Genomic DNA, 24,001 nt, shown 5'->3' on the forward strand with positions numbered 1-24,001 from the left:
CATAATATCCTTTCAGGTACAGTGTCTGGCTCATTTTACAAGTCTCATGAAATTGGTAAATCAAGGTCTGGGGAGAGAATCTAGATGGTGACCTCTGTGATTCCCTGGTTTCTCAGTTTTCTAGAAATGATTTACTTGTCCTGGCTTTCCAGAATTTGGTTACTCAAACTCAAAGTCATTTCTCTGTAAACAAAATAAAATCCAAACCCTGAGAGGCTGAATGTAAGCTATGCAAGCTTTCTAATCTTCACATTAGCCCCCTTTCCCTCTCCCAAACCCAAAAACCTTTAAACATACTTTAAATAAATAATAGTCTGATAAGAGTATTGTTATATAAGTTATATCAATTATATTAGTTAACCTGCAGTATATAGTAAAACTCTTAAAACTGAGCTAAGCAATACTATTAAGAAGACTTTAAAGAGGGAATTTGTGCTACAGAAGAGTAGTTGGAAAAACATGGATTTTGGAGTTAAGTAGGCCTAAATCTGAACCATGATTGCCAGTTATACATTGTATATCCTTAAAAAGGTTTATTTAATTTTTCAGAGCCCCTGTTTTATCATCTGAAAATGGTAATATTCCCTACCTCACAGAATTATTTAAGCAGTCAAATAGTATTAATTGCTGCAATTTTAATACTATTAAAATCTCTTTTTATGTGTAGATTCCAAATGTGGTACCTTTTCAAGGTGATGTCTTTCATCCTAATTCTTGGAACTACTCATGGTGTCTTTAGAAAACAAAGATCTGTGAACCCTGAAGCAAATATGAATATTGTAAGTTGCTAGGACATAAATGTTAAGCTAATAAAGTAATGGGGAATGCTACTCCTCTGTTTTGAGGGGTTTTATTTGAATAGTTCTACAGTCAGTTTAATCTCTGCATTCATGTATTTTGAATATGGGTCAACTAATATTTCTCATCTGCTATCCTATAGCTTTCAGTTTCCATTTCTGCTTTATTCTGTGTCTGAAATAAAAATATGCATAAACATATCATTTCTCTATTCTATATATGCATTTACACAAAAATTCCACATATGTATATATTCTTAGCTATGTATATAAACAAACAAACACTTGTGGGTAAACATATTTTAAAATTGTATATTGGTATGTAGGTAAAACTATGATTAGTAGTCAGAAAAAAATAATTGGTTAGTTCTTGAGATATCTCCTTGAATGCAGGGGTTTTAATTTTTTGTTGTTGCTGTTTTATTTATCTATGAACCCCTGGTATATAAGACTGATGCTTAGTAGATGTTCTATAAATATTTATTACTGAATTAATCAGTGAATCAGTGAAAATAAAAAAATACATAGGTTTAAGATTGAGAATACAAAGATTCATTATTACATTAATGTGTGTTTGTGTGTGTTAGGCAGTCATGTCCTACTCTTCGTGACCCTATGGATTATAGCCCACCAGGCTCCTCTGTCCATGGGATTAGGTTAGATTAATTAGGTTGCATTAATTCACTAACAGTCTTATTCTAAAAGGTTTGCTTTTTCCTTATCTAGAGTCAAATTATTTCCTACTGGGGCTACCCAGATGAAGAGTATGATATTACAACTGAAGACGGTTATATCCTTGGCCTTTATAGAATTCCTTATGGGAAGACAAACAGTGAAAACAATTCAGGTAACGCTCAGTTCAAGGTAAACTGGTGACTATCTGAACCTCTTAATTTCTCCATTTCTTCTCAGTGAGTTTAGAACAAGAAAAGGGTTTAAAGATTAAGTGAACAGTTAACTTGTCATGCATATCTCTATATGCCCCAGAAAGAGGATCTGACTCTCCTTTAGCTTCCTATTCAGAGTGGTTTTAAAGTACGGTGGAACGCACGTTGCCCCTCCCAAGTTTCCTTTGTGGATCACCACACTCATACATGTTGATTACCTAGAATTTTCTTTGTTTAATGAGGGGTTAGAAACGCTCTGAAACACAGTAGCTTTATTCTGTAGGTTTGAAGTATGGCTGGTAAAAATTTCTTTCTTTGTGCCTATGAATCTCTCCTCTAGTAATAGCAAAGAGATAAGTTTGGTAGCAGCCTCATGGCTCTTTACTCCAGTACTACATACACTACTATCAGCAGAATGAGACGCTGAAAAACGCACTAGAATTTGTCACTAGGGTCATGTTAATAATTCTAGATGTACCACTTACTAGCACAATATGTAACTGACTACTTTTCTTATTTGTCTAACTGTTGCGAAAAAAAAAAAAAAAAAACGGAGAATTTTCCTTTTCTCCTTAAAGTTTTTCCTTTAAAAAATTGTTTCTCATATTTTAAAACACTCTGTCAAGTTCTCATTTTGAACATTATGGTACATTTCAGAGAAAATTGTTTAATTTTGAATAGCCTCTACCAATATAATTTTTGATCCTTATAGAGGTCACATCTACTAGGCAGAAAATTTTGACATAATTATTGTAATCATTCCTCAGGGTTTGACTCAATTTTTTAAACACTGTAATAAAAGAATTAAAGATAATTTTAAAATATAGTAAGTACCTTAGAATTCTCCAGAAGCAGCCCTGAGACAAGGATATAGGCGCATGTAATTTACTGATTGGAATACTTTCATGAGAAGATAATGTGGACAAGAAGGGAAGGCAGGGGAAGGAGCTAAGGAAGGATGAGACTCAGCTAATACAATGTTGTCTCAGAGGAGTTTATGAATCCCTGAATTGCCCTGCAGACATGGTCCCACATTGAAGGTAGAGGGCTAGCTTTTTTACATTCTTGTATCAGTTAGTCACTGCCAGGGCATCCATAGAAAGAAATAAAGTCTGGTTGAGGAAATTCCCCTTAGCCTTGGGGCAGTTCCACACAGAAAGGGGCAATAGTGAACCCTTCAAAATCACCAGTCACAATAGCTGGAAGAATGACTCAGCTGCTTAACAAAGGCAATCTAGGTGTGACACTAAAATAACCTAGTAAAGGGTACCTCTTGCACTGCTCAGATCTACATGTTTTTCACATTGTTTATTTCATCTGCTATTACATTTAATCCTAATGCCATATCTGGTATTCATACATCTCTCCCTCCACTACCCACTGTAAATTTCTCTTCCTCTTGGCTGTCTTTCTCTATTTGATAAACCAGGTCTTTATCCCTAAGGGCTACTAGGTCCCTAATATGTCATAGTTGCCATACTTGCACATTTACAGTTAAAACAAGGCATAGGAGTAACAAAAGATGCCTATGTGTATCATTTCAATACCAAATATGTTTTCCCAATTTTTCCCAATAAAGACTTATATATCAGCAGCCCTACCTCTCTATGATGATCAAGGCCAGTTATTCCAGATCTAGGGCTGGTCTGCACTGTCAGAGAGTCTGTACAAACCATTCATAACTTTCCTGTATCATCACAGGAAATGTAATATTTTAGCCATTAAAGTGCTGTAATATGCAAGGTTTTTTCAATATTCCAGCTACAATGCCTGGATTCAGTAATGATAATAATGATGTGGATTATGTGTGAAGGGCAATTTGGAGTAAAACAAAGTTATCAGTGAGTACACATTATGTTATTCAAAGCTGTTGCCTCTCAAAAACTTTGGAAGTATAAATGAGAGCTCTGGAAACACTGGTGATTAAAGCAATGGTTCTAGTGATAAAATCTATATTAAATATATCTGTGAAAATGTGAGTATAAAATTATTTTATGAAGTGAGAAAGGTGGAGTAATCATATAAAATATATCTTATGTAACCTGCTATTTAAAGAAGAGGTGGCAAGAATACACAGAACTGTACAAAAAGATCTTCATGACCCAGATAATCATGATGGTGTGATCACTCACCTACAGCCAGACATCCTGGAATGCAAAGCCAAGTGGGCTTTAGGAAATATCTCTATGAAAAAAGCTGGTGCAGGTGATGGAATTCCAGTTGAGCTATTTCAAATCCTGAAAGATGATGCTGTGAAAGTGCTGCACTCAATATGCCAGCAAATTTGGAAAACTCACCAGCAGCCGCAGGACTGGAAAAGGTCAGTTTTCACTCCCACCCTAAAGAAAGGCAATGCCAAAGAATGCTCAAACTACTGCACAATTGCACTCTTCTCACATACTAGCAAAATAATGCTCAAAATTCTCCAAGCCAGACTTTAGCAATACAGGACTGTGAACTTCCAGATGTTCAAGTTGAATTTAGAAAAGGCAGAGGAACCAGAGATCAAATTGTCAACATCTGCTGGATCACTGAAGAAGCAAGAGAGTTCCAGAAAAACATCTATTTCTGCTTTATTGACTATGCCAAAGCCTTTGACTGTGTGGATCACAATAAACTGTGGAAAATTCTGAAAGAGATGAGAATACCAGGCCATCTGACCTGCCTCTTGAGAAATAAGTATGCAGCTCAGGAAGCAACAGTTAGAACTGGACATGGGACAACAGACTGGTTCCAAATAGGAAAAGCAGTACATCAAGGCTGTATATTGACACCCTGCTTATTAACTTTTATGTAGAGTACATCATGAGAAACGCTGGGCTGGAAGAAGCACAAGCTGCAATCAAGATTGCTGGAAGAAATACCAATAACCTCAGATATGCAGATGCCACCACCCTTATGGCAGAAAGTGAAGAGGAACTAAAAAGCCTCTTGATGAAAGTGAAAGTGGAGAGTGAAAAAGTTGGCTTAAAGCTCAACATTCAGGAAACAAAGATCATGGCATCTGGTCCCATCCCTTCATGGGAAATAGCTGGGGAAACAGTGGAAACAGTGGCTGACTTATTTTTGGGGGCTCCAAAATCACTGCAGATGGTGACTACAGCCATGAAATTAAAAGATGCTTACCTGTTGGAAGGAAAGTTATGACCAACCTATACAGCATATTAAAAAGCAGAAATATTATTTTGCCAACAAAGGTCCATCTAGTCAAGGCTCTGGTTTTTCCAGTGGTCGTGTATGGATGTGAGAGTTGGACTGTAAAGAAAGATGAGCACCAAAGAGTTGATGCTTTTGAACTGTGATGTTGGAGAAGACTCTTGAGAGTCCCTTGGACTGCAAGGAGATCCAACCAGTTCATTCTAAAGGAGATCAGTCCTGGGTGTTCATTGGAAGGACTGATTTTGAAGCTGAAACTCCAATATTTTGGCCACCGGATGCAAAGAGCTGACTCATTCGAAAAGACCCTGATGCTGGGAAAGATTGAAGGCAGGAGGAGAAGGGGGCGACAGAGGATGACATGGTTGGTTGGCATCACTGACTCAATGGACATGAGTTTGAGTAGGCTCTGGGAATAAGTGATAGACAGGGAGGCCTGGCTACGGCAGTCCATGGTGTCACAAAGAGTCAGACATGACTGAGCAACTGAACTGAACTGAACAATGCTATTTAAATGAGTCCCCAAGTTACTAAGAGATATTTGAATATTATATATCCTTTAAAATTTGTATGTTTAAGTATGTGTGGGCTAAGTAATTTTAGTCATGACTGACTCTTTGCAACCTTATGGACTGTTGCCCGGCTCTTCTGCCCATGGGGATTCTCCAGGCAAGAATACTGCAGCAGGTTGCCATGCCCTCTTCCAGGAGACCTCTTGGACCCAGGGATCAAACCCGCATCTCTTACTTTTCCTGCATTCTCAGGCCAGTCCTTTACCACTAGTGGCACCTGGGAAGCCCATGTTTATGTATGTGACATGACCTAATTGCCCGCTTGGTCATATGAAAGAAATTCATTAGTGAACAACTCTGACATAAAATCAGATTAAAACATGTAAAACTTACCCTATTTATACAATTTAAAAAATTTTTATCCTATAAGATTAAATTTGAGGTGAAATACTCATGTAGACACTACAATATTTTAAAAGAAATTTTCTACATTTTTTTTCCAGTACAGAGACTTGTTGTATACTTGCAACATGGTTTGCTCACATCTGCCAGCAGCTGGATTTCCAATCTTCCTAATAACAGCCTAGGCTTCCTTCTGGCAGATGCTGGTTATGATGTGTGGATGGGGAACAGCAGAGGGACTACCTGGTCCAGAAAACACTTGTACCTAAAAACAAATTCCAAAGAATTCTGGGCTTTCAGGTACAGAAAAAACTGAGTAATATTTTGTTGTATAAGTGTATTGGACTGTTTTCTTCTTTTTAAATGAAATTAAATGAAACATAAGTCTTTTTTTCTCAACTTAAGGCTCTCAAAAGACTATTAAAACTTATATAAATTTTACCTGGAAAATTAAAGAGTACTTATTTGATTTTAGCTTATTTCTCATTTTTAAGCAGTAAGCTTTACTGACTACCCTACTCTATTTTTTCTCTCTGTAACCTATATATTTAGTCTACTTCACTGTACTTAGAATATACAATCACCTTCTTCATAAAACTGTCTTGTGGCTATATTATTTCCTTAACTTTGTGCTCTCATAGAAGTCTCTAGTCAATAGATAAATTATATTATCTAACTTATTGATAGTACCCAAGGAGAGTTGAAAAATGCTTTAAATATATTTACCTAATCAAAATATTCAAATGTTAACATAACAATAGTAGAATATACATTTTTATTTTCTTTTTTCTTTTGTAGCTTTGATGAGATGGCTAAATATGACCTTCCAGCCTCCATTGATTTCATTGTGAAGCAAACCCAACAAGAGCAAATATTTTATGTAGGCCATTCACAAGGCACTACCATTGGTATGGCAAGAAAGATCATTGCTGCTCTTATTTTATTACACTTTTAAAGTTTGTAGATATATTCTTAAGGATATAGGTCAGCTTCTAGACCTGCAAGTGAACCAAAGCAGGACTGAGAGACATATATATAGAGCAGTGCCCTGGAAGATTATATCCTGTTTTAATTCTGTATTGTATTCTCTAGTCACAAAGAATTGACTGTAAAAACAAAGTTTTGTTTGTTTGCAATGTATAAAAACTGGATATCCATCTAGATAGCACAGTGAAGTCATAGCTGTCATTTATTCCACAAATAGAAATTGTATAAATATTTTTCTTTTAAAAATCAAGCACAGGGATTTATGAGTAAGAAGTTTTAAAAGGGTGCTTGGATTTTTACATTTAGGACACATTAAACTTAAGAATGTTTAAATGTTCTCTGTGAAAAGTAGAGAAGCAAAAAGCAAAGGAGAAAAGGAAAGATATAAGCATCTGAATGCAGAGTTCCAAAGAATAGCAAGAAGAGATAAGAAAGCCTTCCTCAGTGATCAATGCAAAGAAATACAGGAAAAGAACAGAATGGAAACACTAGAGATCTCTTCAAGAACATCAGAGATACCAAGGGAACATTTCATGCAAACATGGGCTCGATAAAGGACAGAAATGGTATGGACCTAACAGAAGCAGCAGATATTAAGAAGAGGTGGCAAGAATACACAGAAGGACCGTACAAAAAAGATCTTCACGATCCGGATAGTCACGATGGTGTGATCACTCACCTAGAGCCAGACATCCTGGAATGTGAAGTCAAGTGGGCCTTAGAAAGCATCTCTATGAACAAAGCTAGTGGAGGTGATGGAATCCCAGTTGAGCTGTTTCAAATCCTGAAAGATGATGCTGTGAAAGTGCTGCACTCAATGTGCCAACAAATTTGGAAAACTCAGCAGTGGCCACAGGACTGCAAAAGGTCAGTTTTCACTCTAATCCCAAAGAAAGGCAATGCCAAAGAATGCTCAAACTACCACACAAATTGCACTCATCTCACACGCTAGTAAAGTAATGCTTAAAATTCTTCAAGCCAGGCTGCAGCAATACACGAACCGTGAACTTCCAGATGTCCAAGCTGGTTTTAGAAAAGGCAGAGGAACCAGAGATCAAATTGCCAACATCGCTGGATCGTCAAAAAAGCAAGAGAGTTCCAGAAAACATCTATTTCTGCTTTATTGACTATGCCAAAGCCTTTGTCTGTGTGAAACTGGAAAATTCTGAAAGAGATGGGAATACCAGAGCACCTGACCTGCCTCTTAAGAAACCTATATGCAGGTTAGCAAGCAACAGTTAGAACTGGACATGGAACAACAGACTGGTTCCAAATAGGAAAAGGAGTACATCAAGGCTGTATACTGTCACCCTGCTTATTTAACTTCTATGCAGAGTACATCATGAGAAACGCTGGGCTGGAAGAAGCACAAGCTGGAATCAAGATTGCCAGAAGAAATATCAATAACCTCAGATATGCAGATGACACCACCCTTATGGCAGAAAGTGAAGAGGAACTAAAAGCCTCTTGATGAAAGTGAAAGAGGAGAGTGAAAAAGTTGGCTTAAAGTTCAACATTCAGAAAACGAAGATCATGGCATCTGGTCCCATCACTTCATGGGAAATAGATGGGGAAACAGTGGAAACAGTGTCAGACTTTATTTTGGGGGGCTCCAATATCACTGCAGACGGTGATGGCACCCATGAAATTAAAAGATGCTTACTCATTGGAAAAAAAGTTATGACCAACCTCGATAGCATATTCAAAAGCAGAGACATTACTTTGCCAACTAAGGTCCGTCTAGTCAAGGCTATGATTTTTCCAGCAGTCATGTATGGATGTGAGAGTTGGACTGTGAAGAAAGCTGAGCACCGGAGAATTGCTGCTTTTGAACTGTGGTGTTTGGAGAAGACTCTTGAGAGTCCCTTGGACTGCAAGGAGATCCAACCAGTGCATTCTGAAGGAGATCAGTCCCGGGTGTTCTTTGGAAGGAATGATGCTGAGGCTGAAATTCCAATACTATGGCCACCTCATGCGAAGAGTTGACTCATTGGAAAAGTCTCTGATGCTAGGAGGGATTGGGGGCAGGAGGAGAAGGGGACGACAGAGGATGAGATGGCTGGATGGAATCACTGACTTGGTGGACGTGAGTCTGAGTGAACTCTGGGAGTTGGTGATGGACAGGGAGGCCTGGCGTGCTGCTATTCATGGTGTCGCGAAGAGTCGGACATGACTGAGCAACTGAACTGAACTGAACTGAAACTTAAGAAATGAACAAAGTTGAAGAAATCCTTCCTATATTTAAAGATGAGTAGAAAAGAACTTTCATCCCTTTACAATGCTTGACACTTCTATCTAATGTGTATCAATTTTGCTTTCAGAAAAATATTCCTTAAAACTTAATGTAATTCTCTTCCATGGTACCATAAAACTTAATCTTTCTACTTGGGAAGCAGAAAAGTCTACTTTATAATAGAACCAGACATTAAATGAGTTTTTTCTAAACTGTAGAGTAACGTCTAGATTGTATTGATCATCATCATTTCATCTAGACCATAAGACTATTATCTAGACTGAAGTGTATGAAGTATTTCTTATAGCAATCATCCACTTTCTACCAGAAAAATTATGTTGAATAACAATTGCATTCCATTTCTTATAGACATTTTCTCTGAAATTTATTAACCATGTGTGAATTTTAATCCAAGTTTTCATCAGCTGTTCAGTTGTATGGAACCAAGAATCCTAGGAGATAATCAAATAAGAAAAAAAAATGAGTGATGTGCCAGAGCTTATTGACTCACAGTTTGATATGATATATAATTCTTTGCTTCTTTGACTTCTCAGAACCCAGGGAAAAAAGAACTAATAAAAATAGAGGTGACGTGCAGTTACATAGCTTGATAAGTTATCAAAAAAAACACTTCTATTTGTCATATTAATTACTCTGAATTATCAATAAAATATTGTGTTTAGTAGCCTCTGTTCAAGAAGGCAAGGAAATTTTTAATTAAAAGTAAATATTAAAACAATTTGATATTTATTGAATTTCTCACCTAAAGTAGATTCATCTATCTGAAAAATTCACTTACATCGTTTTTACCATTGCCAGTTATACTAATGTATAATAGCAAATATTTCTGATTTTAAACTAGGGTGTTATAAAACTGATTTATTGCTGAATTATCCTCATTTACAATCTACACATTTGTTTTCGATCCTAATAACCAGCATTATGTTGTAATCAATATGCATGTCTCATTATGGGTAGTCAATAACTGATATATAAATTAAGAAATGAATTAGTAAATTAATTATTGAACTTACCATTGTCATTTCTTACATGATCGTAATTAAGAATAGTTTATTTATATCTTATTTTCTTTCAGCTTTCATAACATTTTCCACAATACCAAAGATAGCTGATAGAATCAAAGTATTTTTTGCCTTAGCCCCAGTTTTTTCCATTAAATACTCAAAAAGCCCTTTAATTAAAATGGCATACAACTGGAAGTCACTGATCAAGGTATGTTATTTCTTCCCTTTTTGTAGTTGACAACCCAAAATGATAATGATGCTCTGCTTTCAAAATAAAAGGTCTTAGCTATGTTTGCACAGCCACATGTATGATTTGAATTTTTTGGCTTCATTTACACTGGATTCTTGCCTTTGTTTCTACACAGGAATAAGATTTTACTTATGATACTTTTGGATGACTCATTGTATAAGAAATTCATTAATCAAATTGTCTCTATATATTGCTCTCAAATTTCATCCCTTAATTTAAATGTTTGAAACAGTAAGATAATGTATTTGGTTGTAAATATAGTGAACTCATCACATCAATTTTTGATTAAATTGTTTTAGTCTTCCAAACATGAATACAGTAAATTTATTTTACAGCTTTTTACTGGCAGCAAAGAGTTCTTACCTAATACCTCCTTTAAAAGATTTGTTGGCTCAAAGCTGTGTCCACTGAAGATTTTTGGTAAGATTTGTCGTGATGTCTTGTTTATGATAAGTGGATATGACCTAAAGAACTTAAACACGGTGAGAACAAGTTGTATTTAAAATATATTTTGCCAATTTTTAGAAAGCAGCTTTTAATAGTGCTTATTCTATGCTTTGTGTATTATGTTTTATCCATTTACTCTTGTAGTTAGATTCTTAGCCTTTCTAATTTTGTGACTGTACCAACATTAAGAAACTAATTTGTATTAGCATGCTGGGATTTTTTTTACTTCCATATTTTTCTTAATCTCTGTAAAGAATAGAGACTAGCTACAGCTATAGTTATCTTTATTAGTCTTTGCAATTAGATGTTAGTTGTCTGAGGTTTCATGTATTTGTCTTCCATTCACTGTCTTACATAACTCTTCCTCTTATATCCTGATACCTAACACTCTTCCACTTCCTTGATTTTTCCATAATCAAGGTTCCTGGCAATTAACTTATATGCTTTTGGCATTCATCAAAATTACTGGGGTGGGAAACTCTGTTGGTACTCAAGCTACTATTAGAAGGTCATTTGTATTGATTGTATATAAATTCTCTTAAAGATGCAAGGTTTTACCAGCACATTAAATTAAAAAACCCAAATTTGGAAAAAGCAGTTTTTTGTGGCATTTGGACTAGTTTATTGATTCTTGCTCCTGGGCCTTTAAAGAAAGTTCTTAATGAGAACCAATATATCTGTTCATAAGAAAATAGGTATTCTCTTCATTTCCAAGCACATTTTCATACCACAAGGATATATGTTGATTTTTTTCTTTAACCTCAAGAAGGTCTTATTGCAAGTTTCGGACAATTACAGATATTTGAAAGAAACACTAATATTCTTCATAATAGAAGAAAAGAACTCCATTCTCTCCCTTTTCCCCAAAGATATGAAAAGCATAATTTTCTGTCATAGAAGATTACCTTTTTAAAAAGGCCTCTCATATTCTTCTATCTAGTGTTATATATCTACCATAGAATGTCTAGAAACATCATAAATATAATCTTTATTTCTGCTTGCCTTTCTTAGTTATTCTATGTCTTGGATAGTATATTTAGCTATTGATGTCTTTATTGTAATTATAATGTCTTTGAGAACTCTTTTGTAGGTGGACTATTCAGTTCAGTTCAGTTCAGTCGCTCAGTCGTGTCCGACTCTTTGTGACCCCATGAATCGCAGCACACCAGGCATCTCTATCCATCACCAACTCCCGGAGTTCACTCAGACTCACGTCCATCGAGTCAGTGATGCCATTCAGCCATCTCATCCTCTGTCATCCCCTTCTCCTCCTGCCCCCAATCCCTCCCAGCATCAGAGTCTTTTCCAATGAGTCAACTCTTCACATGAGGTGGCCAAAGTACTGGAGTTTCAGCTTTAGCATCATTCCTTCCAAAGAAATCCCAGGTCTGATCTCCTTCAGAATGGACTGGTTGGATCTCCTTGCAGTAGGAAAGCTTATATTCTAACTTCTTAGCCATTAAATTTGTGAGTCTACTTTCTGGGACAAAAGTTGACGGTGTCATCAATTGCAATTAATTGTGTACTAAGTTATCTAGGATTGGGAAAGTTTGAAGTGAAAAAATTCACACACAGTGTGTATGGGAACAGTAAGAGTGATAGTTCAGTTTGATTCAGTTCTTTTTTTCTTTAATTCAGTCCTCTTGATCCTATCAAGATCGATGGGGAAATTAGGATCTGACTTGAAATTTCTTTCCTGTAGGCAGTATGAAAAACCAGAAGAGAATCTTGCAGTTTGCAGATAGGCAGTGACTAGAATCAGGCCAATGTCACTCAGCGAACTGAAAGGAAGTTATCATGCAAGAAAGACTGGGTAGCAAAAACTCTCATCAATGTAATTTGGAAAATATGTCATCAAACAACCCAGAATTTTGACTTTGTCCAGTTCTTGTAATTCAGCTTACTGATTATTTCTTTCATGGATTGTGTCTTTGGTACTGTATCTGAAAAGTCATTGCCACACTCAAGTTGTCTAGTTTTTTTTCCTGTGTTATCTTTTAGAAGTTTTATAGTTTAGCATTTCCCATTTAGACCTATGGTCTATTCTGAGTCATTTTTTGTGAAGGATGTAAAGTCTGTGTCTAGATTCTCCCCGCCCCCTGCCCTCCATGTGATATCCACTTGTTCCAACACCATTTATTGAAAAGATTATCATTTTCCTATTACATTGCCTTTGTTTTTTGTCAAAGATCAGTTAACTGTGTTTCTAGGGGTCTATTTCTCGGCTCTGTATTTGGCTCTATCTATCTATCTGTCCACTCTTTCACCAATACTACACGGTCTTGATTAGTGTAGCTTTATATTAATAATGTCTTGAGGTTATGTCTTGTCAGTCCTCCCTTTAATAATTGTGTTGGCTATTTTGGGATCTTTTGTCTCTCTACATAAACTTTGGAAGAGGTTTGTCAGTATCATAAACATAATTTGTTGAGGTTTTAGTAAGGATTACATTGACCTTATATCACTGATGCAGGTTCCCAGGGAATATGTAGGCAATGCAGACCTAGGTTACAGATTGGCATGAGCACAGCTGTATTTCTGATTAAGCTTTACTTTGAGTTGTGTAGAACTTTGGGACCCCAGTTTATTATGGAAAGAATTTCTTTTTAAACTTTCCCACTGTCCTCAAAAAGTCCTGGGCTGATTTTTGCTATCCTTAACTAGTTATCTTTTTGCCTTTTCATACTGCTCATGGGGTTTTCATGGCAAGAATACTGAAGTGGTTTGCAATTCCCTTCTCTAGGACAGGAAAGCCTCGTGTGCTGCAGTTCAGGGGGACATGACTGAGCGACTAAACTGAACTGATTTCTTAAAATGAAACTTAAAATTTTCTAGGATTGGCAGATAAACTTAAATGACTTTAGTACATTGCTCTTCTTTTTAAATTCTCTTTCTTTTCTCTTCCATTTGTCCTGGTAATTTCTTTCTATCTTTTCAGTTCTTTAGTGCTTTCAAAAGGTGTGTGTTACATCAGTTTTGATTGTTTTCAGTATGGGTGATGGACCTCAGCACTTAGAAATCCAATAATATCTTCTATATTAATGCAAAATTTACATTTAATAAGTACATTTTTAATGTATTTAAGTTAAATATAATTTGTTTTACTAACACTATTTATTGTAAATTAAATTTCCTTGAAATTTTTTAGTTTAATAAATATCAAAGATTATTTTTTCTGATTGGAAGAATAAAAATAATGTTTTAAACCCTCAGAGTCGTGTGGATGTGTACATGTCACAAAACCCAGCAGGAACATCTGTTCAAAATATGCTCCACTGGAGTCAGGTACACTAAAATACATTTTAAAGTGCATTTTGGTACAATTTTATTTAAACTGCTTGCAGCTTATCTCACCATTCTAGTGCTGGCCATTGCCATGGAATGATACATTTAGAAGGATACATTGAAATTATTAAAAATATCTATGATTCTTAAAAGTTTATAATATATGTTAATAATAGAATCTATTAGATCCTCAGTTTAGGCAATAAGATCGGGATAGTTATTTTCTATTTTACAAATGAGAAAATGTTCATTCAGAACAGTAGGCAAGGGATCAACTAGGCTATGCTCATGAGTTAATATGCTCATATATTTAAAACTTTTTCTTAAAAAACAAAACAAATAAACAAAAAAACTAAGACAAGAACAGAGGTCTCTTAATACCTACTCTTTCACTAGATTATACTTTCTCCTCTGTTAAATTATGAACTCCATGAAGACCATGACCAAGTTTTGTTCAGTTATCTATTGCAAAACTAAGTTTGTGGCATATAGTAGATACTGAAGAATATTTGTTGAGTGAATACTGATAAAGGAAAATTCCATATGAATGCCATCTTAACGTTGAGAGCCAAGATAAAATAGGAATATATATGCTTGAGATCAAAATATAAGATATTGAATTCTTTCTCAAAATCTTACTGGCAGTAGGATGTTAAATAAGATCACTAAATCTTTATGAATTCAGTTTCTTTAATTTTAAAAATAGAACTAATAATCGTGCTCTCACCTAATAAAAATAACTATGAGAATTAAATAGGATAATGATTATGAGAGTGTCTTTAAATTTAATGAACACTAGAAGCATTTAAAGTGTTACTAGTATTGATAAGACACTAATGAAAGAAATCAAAGATGACATAAAACAGATGGAGAGATATTCCATGTTCCTGGGTAGGAAGAATCAGTATTGTGAAAATGGCCATACTACCAAATGCAATCTACAGATTCAATGTGATCCCTATCAAATTACCAATGGCAGTTTTCACAGAACTAGAACAAAAAATTTCACAATTCATATGGAAACACAAAGGACCCATGAATAGCCAAAGCAGTCTTGAGAAAGAAGAATGGAGCTGGAGGCATCAACCTTCCTGACTTCAAATTATACTACAAAGCTACACTCATCAAGACAGTATGGTACTGGCACAAAAGCAGAAATATAGACCGATGCAACAAGATAGAAAGCCCAGAAATAAACCCGTGCACCTATCAGTTCAGTTCAGTTCAATCGCTCAGTCGTGTCCGACTCTTTTCGACCCCAGGAATCGCAGAATGCCAGGCCTCCCTGTCCATCACCAACTCCCGGAGTTCACTCAGACTCAGGTCCATCGAGTCCGTGATGCCATCCAGCCATCTTATCCTCGGTCGCCCCCTTCTCCTCCTGCCCCCAATCCCTCCCAGCATCAGGGTCTTTTCCAATGAGTCAACTCTTCGCATGAGGTGTCCGAAGTACTGGAGCTTCAGCTTTAGCATCATTCCTTCCAAAGAAATCCCAGGGTTGATCTCCTTCAGAATGGACTGGTTGGATCTCCTTGCAGTCCAAAGGACTCTCAAGAGTCTTCTCCAAAACCACAGTTCAAACGCATCAATTCTTCGGCACTCAGCCTTCTTCTCACATCCATACATGACCACAGGAAAAACCATAGCCTTGACTAGACAGACCTTAGTCGGCAAAGTAATGTCTCTGCTTTTGAATATACTATCTAGGCTGGTCATAACTTTTCTTCCAAGGAGTATGCATATTTTCATTTCATGGCTGCAGTCACCATCTGCAGTGATTTTGGAACCCCCAAAAATAAAGTCTGACACTGTTTCTACTGTTTCCGCATCTATTTCCCATGAAGAGATGGGACCAGATGCCATGATCCTAGTTTTCTGAATGTTGAGCTTTAAGCCAACTTTTTCACTCTCGTGTTTCACTTTCATCAAGAGGCTTTTTAGTTCCTCTTCACTTTCTGCCATAAGGGTGGTGTCATCTGCGTATCTGAGGTTATTGCTATTTCTCCTGGCAATCGTGATTCCAGCTTGTGCTTCTTCCAGTCCAGCATTTCTCATGATGTACTCTGCATAGAAGTTAAATAAGCAGGGTGACAATATACAGCCTTGATGTACGCCTTTTCCTATTTGGACCCAGTCTGTTGTCCCATGTCCAGTTCTAATTGTTACTTTCTGACCTGCATACAGATTTCTCAAGAGGCAGGTTAGGTGGTCTGGTATTCCCATCTCTTTCAGAATTTTCCACACTTTCTTGTGATCCACACAGTCAAAGGCTTTGGCATAGTCAATAAAGCAGAAAGAGATGTTTTTCTGGAACTCTCTTGCTTTTTCCATGATCCAGCGGATGTTGGCACCTATGGGTACCTTATTTTTTGACAAAGGAGGCATGAATATACAATGAGGCAAAGATAGCCTCTTCAATAAATAGTGCTGGGAAAACTGGTCAGCTACATGTAAAAGAATGAAATTAGAACACTTTCTAACACCAGACACAAAGATAAACTCAAAATGGATTAAAGACCTAAATGTACGACCAGAAACTATAAAACTCTTAGAGGAAAACATAGGCAGAATATTTGATGACATAAAGAAAGATCCTCTATGACCACCTCCTAGAGTAATGGAAATAAAAGCAAAGTAAACAAGTGGGACTTGATTAAACCTAAAAGCTTTTGCACAGGAAAGGAAACTATAAGCAAGCTGAAAATACAGAAAAAGAGAAAATAAGAGCAAATGAAACAACTGACAAATGATTAATTTCCGAAATAAACAAGTAGCTTATACAACTCAATACCAGAAAGACAAACAATCCAATCAAAAAGTGGGAAAAAGACCTAAACAGACATTTCTCCAAAGAAGACATACAGATGGTTAACAAACACATTAAAAGATGCTCAACATCACTCATTATTAGAGAAATGCAAATCAAAACCACAATGAGACATCACCTCACAGTGGTCAGAATCAGTTCAGTTCAGTTGCTCAGTCGTGTCCGACTCTTTGCGACCCCATGAATCACAGCACGCCAGGCCTCCCTGACCATCACCATCTCCCGGAGTTCACTCAGACTCACACGTCCATCGAGTCAGTGATGCCATCCAGCTATCTCATCCTCTGTCGTCCTCTTCTCCTCCTGCCCCCATTCCTTCCAGCATCAAAGTCTTTTCCAATGAGTCAACTCTTCACATGAGGTGGTCAGAGTACTGGAGTTTCAGCTTTAGCATCATTTCTTCCAAAGAAATCCCACGGCTGATCTCCTTCAGAATGGACTGGTTGGATCTCCTTGCAGTCCAAGGGACTCTCAAGAGTCTTCTCCAACACCACAGTTCAAAAGCAGCAATTCTTCAGCGCTCAGCCTTCTTCACAGTCCAACTCTCACATCCATACATGACTACTGGAAAAACCATAGCCTTGACTAGACGGACCTTAGTTGGCAAAGTAATGTCTCTGCTTTTCAATATGCTGTCTAGGTTGGTCAAAACTTTTCTTCCAAGGAGTAAGCGTCTTTTAATTTCATGGCTGCAATCATCATCTGCAGTGATTTTGGAGCCCCTAAAAATAAAGTCCGACACATTTCCACTGTTTCTCCATCTATTTCCCATGAAGTGATGGGACCAGATGCCATGATCTTCGTTTTCTGAATGTTGAGCTTTAAGTCAGCTTTTTCACTCTCCTTTCACTTTCATCAAGAGGCCTTTTAGTTCCTCTTCACTTTCTGCCATAAGGGTGATGTCATCTGCATATCTGAGGTTATTGCTATTTCTCCCGGCAATCTTGATTCCAGCTTGTGTTTCTTCCAGTCCAGCGTTTCTCATGCTGTCCTGTGCATAGAAGTTAAATAAGCAGGGTAACAATATACAGCCTTGACGTACTCCTTTTCCTAATTGGACCCAGTCTGTTGTTCCATGTCCAGTTCTAACTGTTGCTTCCTGACCTGCATACAGATTTCTCAAGAGGCAGGTCAGATGGTCTGGTGGTCAGAATGGTCCTCATCAAAAAGTCTACAAACAATAAATGCTAGAGAGGGTGTGGAGAAAAGGGAAAGCTCTTGCACTGTTGGTGAGAATGTAAACTGATACAGTCACTATGGAATACTTTATGGAGATTCCTTAAAAAACTAGGAATAAAACCATCATATGACCCAGGAATCCCACTTCTAAGCATACACCCTGAGACAACCAAAATTGAAAAAGACATATGTATCCCATTGTTCATTGCAGCACCATTTACAATAGCTAGAACATGGAAGCAATGTAGATGTCCATTGACAGATGAATGGATAAAGAAGTTGTGGTATATATGCACAATGGAATATTACTCGGCATAAAAAGAAATGCATTTAAATCAGTTCTAATGAGGTGGATGAACCTAGAACCTATTATGCAGAGTGAAGTGAGTCAGAAAGAGAAAGATAAATACCATATTCTAATGTGTAAAGGAGTACATCAAGGCTGTATATTGTCACCCTGCTTATTTAACTTCTATGTAGAGTACATCATGAGAAACACTGGGCTGGATAAAGCACAAGCTGGAATCAAGATTGCCAGAAGAAATATCAATAACCTCAGATATGCAGATGACACCACCCCTATGGCAGAAAGTGAGGAAGAACTAAAGAGCCTCTTGATAAAAGTGAAAGAGGAGAGTGAAAAAGTTGGCTTAAAGCTCAACATTCAGAAAACGAGGATCATGGCATCTGGTCCCATCACTTCATGGCAAATAGATGGGGAAACAGTGGAAACAGTGCTTGACTTTATTTAGGGCTGGATGAATCACAGGCTGAAAATGGACCTGGAATGTTAGGTCCATGAATCAAAGAAAAGGGGACAACAGAGGATGAGATAGTTTATTGGCATCACCGACTCGATGGATGAGTTTGAACAAGGTCTGGAGTTCATGGTGGACAGGGAAACCTGGCAGGCTGCATGCAGTCCATGGGTTCACAAAGAGTTGGACACGACTGAACGACTTGAACTGAACACGTTTCAAGGAATGCTTTTAGCTTCTATGTTGAATAGATTATAGTGAAGCAAGAGTATAAGCAATGTGAAAGTCAGATTATTGCAGCAATGCAAAAGAGAATTGATGATAGCTTGCTCTGATATGTTCCCAGTAGAGGTGGTAAAAATTGTTAGATTCTGAATATGCATGTGTATATCATGAAATTGGAGCCTACAAAATTTAATCATGAAAATATGAGAAGTAAAAGAAATGAATCTTAGATGATCCGAAGTGTTTGGACTAAGTAATGAAAAGATGAAATTAATTTTGAAGGAGAGCGAGAAGTTTGATGATGGAATGGGTTTAGAGGAAAGATAGGATGTTCTGTTTTGGAGGTGCTGTTTTAGACATTTAAGTCTTGATTTTGAATAAATTGTGTTTAGAAGTCTAGAGGGCTTTGTGGCAGTTCAGTGGTAATGAATTCACCTGCATTGCAGGAGCCGCAGGAGACGCCACAGGCGTTTGATCCCTGTGTTGGAAAGATGCCCTGGAGGAGAGCAGGGCTACCTGCTCCAGCATTCTTCTTTTTTTTTTTTTTTGCTCCAGCATTCTTACCTGGAGAATCCCGCTGACAGAGAAGCCTGGTGGGCTACACCCTTAGGGTGACAAAAAGTCAGACGTGCCTGAAGCAACTGAGCAGGAGCCTGATAGGAGTCTAGAATTTAGAAAAGACTTATAAAAGAAGATAAACACTTTGAATATGTGTAACATTTAAAGCCAAGAGACTGGATGAGGAAACAAATAGACTGAGTATAAATAGAGAAGAAAAGAGGAGCAAAGATTAAGTGATGAGAAATGGAAAGATTTAGAGGTCAGCAGGAGAGGCTAAATTTGCCAAGGAAGCTTAAAAGAAGCACTGAGTGAAACAATGAAAAAAAAATAATGAAGACCAAGATATCATGTTATTCTAGAAGTTAAGTGAAGAAAATATCTCAAGGATAAGGGAATAAATAGGTAATCAAATGCTTCTCATAGATAAGATGAAAAAAATGTCTCAGAAAAGACCAAAGTTTTACAAACGTTAATGTCATAAATAAACTTGGCCATGGAAAGAAGTATTCTCAGGGAAAATCAGATTTACAATCAGAGAAGTGTTTTAATAGGTTGATGATGGTATAACAGATGATAGAGTTTTAAGAGTTGGGGAGTGCTGGGAGGAGATAAAATATGGGATATATAGAGATGTAGACATTTTATCATCCTGGAGAAGATGAGTAACATGAGAAACTTAGCCTTCTTGAAATGAAAACATAATCGGGAGAAAACAGTCGAAGTCTGATTAGACCTAATAGGTTCAAAGCTGGTGGTGAAGCTGCAAGTGTTAAGGGGTGAAGAAGGGGGTGGCTTCTGGGACATGCTCTTGATCTTTGTTATTTGAAGCAATACTTTTTAGGGTAGTGTCATCTTAGTCCTAGCACGCTTAGTCTTAGACCTCTATAGACACAGCAGAGAGTTTCTGGGGAAGCCTAATGTTACCCCAAACACACACGCCCCCTTTAATAAGGTAAAAGGCCTTCAGGAGATGTGCATTTATATGAAGATGGTAGAATTACTGTCTGCAGATTTCTCTGCCCCCCATCTCCTAGCTCTTCCATTTCTTAACTTGTGTATAGGAAGAGAGGAGCAAAGAATCCCACCTACACAAATACTAACAGACTTAGTACAAAGGGGCTTTCTGTGCAATGCATACCTAACATGTATCAGCTGCCACTGTAATGGAAAAATGAGTATAGTCTTACTTCAAAATTTTTCTTTCAGCTTTTTAATTCTAGTCACTTGAAAGCTTTCGACTGGGGCAGTCCTGATCTGAACTTGGTTCATTTTAATCAGGTACAGAATTATGTATAAATTAAAGACTATCTCCCTGATCAATTGAAATGATTTTTACTATTAAAGATTCATCTGTGAAACCCAAGAGTACGGTAGTACAGTGAGAAGGACCAGTAAACGAAGATTATCTTGATTTGGATCCATAGGTTCATTTCCAACCAAAGTGAATTTTCCATATTCTCTATGTATTTTAACAACAAATATCTTAGATAAGTCTAGAGAAATTGACAAGCAGTAGAATAATTCATCATCCCTCAAGAGGAAAAATACTGTATTTATAATGTGCATAGCTCTGAGCTTGGTTAAATAAGAAATAAAAAAGCAAGCATACCATTGTTCTTGACCCTAAGACTGTTGTGTTTGGGAAGATAAGACAAACACATATACTAACTAGAAAAAGTAGAAGTTACTGAGAAGCTGATAAAAACTGTCTGAGTATGATGACAAATGTCTTGAAATACTAGAACCCAAGTCTATCTACTTCAAAATTTATGCTTGTCCACCATACTTTTCTGCGTTTGTTAAGCTCCAATGCCTGATGTAGTTTGCTTGTGTAAACATTTGAGGTGAAATATAAAGATCTAATTCATTAAAATAATATTGAACTTGACTGCCAATGTTTATCATTTACTAATAAACATACTGACTCATTTGAAAAGACCCTGATGCTGGGAAAGATTGAAGGCGGGAGGAGAAGGGGATGACAGAGGATGAGATGTTTGGATGACACCACCGACTCAATGGACATGAGTTTGAGTAAACTCTGGGAGTTCATGATGGACAAGGAAGCCTGGCGTACTGCAGTCCATGGGGTTGCAAAAAGTCAGACATGACTGAGCAACTGAACTGAACTGAACTGATATAAGCCAAATAAAAAGCCAAATAACTGAACCATTATATAAGCCAAATAAAATTTTAATACTCTGAATCAGAACAAACATTAGTTTTAATTTGTATCTGATTTATTTCTATTAATAATTAAAACTACAATGTTCTTTCATACTCATTGCTTCCTTAATAACAATTATTTTAGATTAAGCTTACTTTTAAATTGTACTTTAAATTATAATTTAAAGAATTAGTAAGTAACACTTTATATGTATTATTCTCTTTGAAAACTCTTGCTTTTACTTATTTGCATTTAGACAACTTCTCCATTGTACAATGTGACAAAAATGAATGTGCCAACTGCAACTTGGAGTGGTGAAAGTGACTTGTTGGCTGATCCTGAAGATGTTAAAATTTTACTTTCTGAAATCACAAATCATATTTACCATAAAACTATTTCTTACTATAATCATTTAGACTTTTTGTTTGGATTAGATGTATATCATCAAGTTTACAGTGAGATCATTGATATTATCCAAGGCAACCCATAAAGAACCATGGTATTCTGTGTTGAAGGATCTATATAATTTCTATTAAAATCCAATTATTTTGTCCTTGCTATGTATACTTTTCCAGTTATTTATATGAAGTCTGGAATTTTTTCCTCTTTTTGGCATTGCCCCTGGGCTCTTCATTCATAAAGTCAGTGGCATTTATTACACTAGGGGTAATGGCAGATTATAACTCAGCCCAAAGCCGTCTGTTGAGTTTCTAAGTAGAATGTAAATAACTAAAAACAGAAACGATAATCTTAAATATTTTCAATTACAGGAGAAGGCTTTTTGAGAAAGGTAGAGTTTTTTTTCCTTCAAGAAATATGAGAACATATGAATTTTTAGAAACATAAGAGTTTGGAAGAATACTTGCTGATATGAAAGCTAATTTTTCTGTAACCAAGTAGGGCCTTTTGGGGCTTTCCCAGGACAGACCCTGCCCACCACCTCCCTGTCTTTTGGCTGCCTCATGTTTATGGAAAAGCTTTAGTGATCCAGGCCTGTCCTGAGTTACAAAAGGCTGGCTCAAGAATTAATGTTTAAAATAATGTGAATATGTAGCAACAGCAAAAAAATAGCAGTTGGGCCAGAAGAACCCATAACAATTTAAACACTAAATCAACCATATAGTAGATTCTTTAGTTACTTCCTGAAGAACATAGTGTCTGATGCACACAGCCTCTGATATGCAGATTACCCCACCCTAATGCAGAAAGTGAAGAGGAACTACAAAATGTTGATGAAGGTGAAAGAAGAAAGTGGAAAAGTTGGCTTAAAATACAACATTCAAAAAACAAAGATTATGGTATCTGGTACCATCACTTCATGGCAAATAGATGAGGGAAAGATGGAAACGGTGACAGTCTATTTTCTTGGGCTCCAAAATCACTGTGTACAGTGTCTGCAGCCATGAAATTAAGAGATGCTTGCTCCTTAAAAGAAAATCTATGACAAACTTAGACAGCATATTGAAAAGTAGAGATGCATCCAGGTTCAATGCATGATACAGGATGCTCGGTGCTGGTGCACTGGGATGACCCAGAGGGATGGTATGGGAAGGAAGGTGGGAGGCGGGTTCAGGATGGGGAACACGTGTACACCTGTGGAGGATTCATGTCGATGTAAAGCAAAACCAATACAATATTGTAAAGTAATTAGCCTCCAATTAAAGTAAATAAATTTATATTAAAAAAAGCAAAAGTAGAAATATCATTTTGCTGACAAGTATCTGTAGAGTCAAAGCCATGGTTTTTTCAGTAGTCATGTACAGGTGTGAGAGCTGGTCCATAAAGCAGGCTGAGCACCAAGGAAATGACATTTTCAAACTGGTGCTGGAGAAGACTCTTGAGTCTCTTTGACAGCAAGGATATCAAAACAGTCAATCCTAAAGCAAATCAACCCTGAATATTCATTGAAAGGACTGATGTTGAAGCTGAAGCTCCAATACTTTGGCCACCTCCAATAGGAAAAGTCAATTCACTGGAAAAGACCGTGATGCTGGGAAAGATTGAGGGCAGGAGGAAAAGGGTGGGGACAGAGGATGAGATGGTTGGATGGCATCACTGACTCAGTTCAGTTCAGTCATTCAGTCATGTCCGACTCTTTGCAACCCCATGAATCGCAGCACACCAGGCTTCCCTGTCCATCACCAACTCCCGGAGTTCACTCAGACTCACATCCATCGAGTCAGTGATGCCAGTCAGCCATCTCATCCTCTGTCGTCCCCTTCTCCTCCTGCCCTCATCCCTCCCAGCATCAGAGTCTTTTCCATGAGGTGGCCAAAGTACTGGAGTTCCAGCTTCAGCATCAT

The 24,001-nt window shown here is 37.0% G+C and overlaps 1 protein-coding gene across 1 annotated transcript; it reads left to right on the plus strand.

The window, feature by feature from the left end:
- Positions 1 to 673: 673 nt before the first annotated feature.
- On the plus strand, positions 674 to 22,188 carry LOC101122743 (lipase member J). Its single transcript, XM_027960658.2, has 9 exons — positions 674 to 779; positions 1,524 to 1,644; positions 5,856 to 6,054; positions 6,553 to 6,662; positions 10,071 to 10,207; positions 10,585 to 10,731; positions 13,910 to 13,981; positions 20,738 to 20,809; positions 21,955 to 22,188. The coding sequence occupies exons 1-9, from the start codon at positions 675 to 677 to the stop codon at positions 22,186 to 22,188; spliced, it is 1,197 nt and encodes a 398-aa protein (XP_027816459.1). The 5' UTR covers position 674.
- The last annotated feature ends 1,813 nt before the right edge of the window (positions 22,189 to 24,001 follow it).

This window comes from Ovis aries, chromosome 22 (genome assembly GCF_016772045.2).
Source record: "Ovis aries strain OAR_USU_Benz2616 breed Rambouillet chromosome 22, ARS-UI_Ramb_v3.0, whole genome shotgun sequence".
Lineage (NCBI taxonomy): Eukaryota > Metazoa > Chordata > Mammalia > Artiodactyla > Bovidae > Ovis > Ovis aries.

Coding starts and splice junctions, on each gene's coding strand:
- LOC101122743 (XM_027960658.2), top strand. CDS start 675: ATGTGGTACCTTTTCAAGGTGATGTCTTTCATCCTAATTCTTGGAACT. Junction 10,732..13,909: donor ACCTAAAGAACTTAAACACG/GTGAGAACAAGT, acceptor TTAAACCCTCAG/AGTCGTGTGGATGTGTACAT. Junction 20,810..21,954: donor ACTTGGTTCATTTTAATCAG/GTACAGAATTAT, acceptor ATTTGCATTTAG/ACAACTTCTCCATTGTACAA.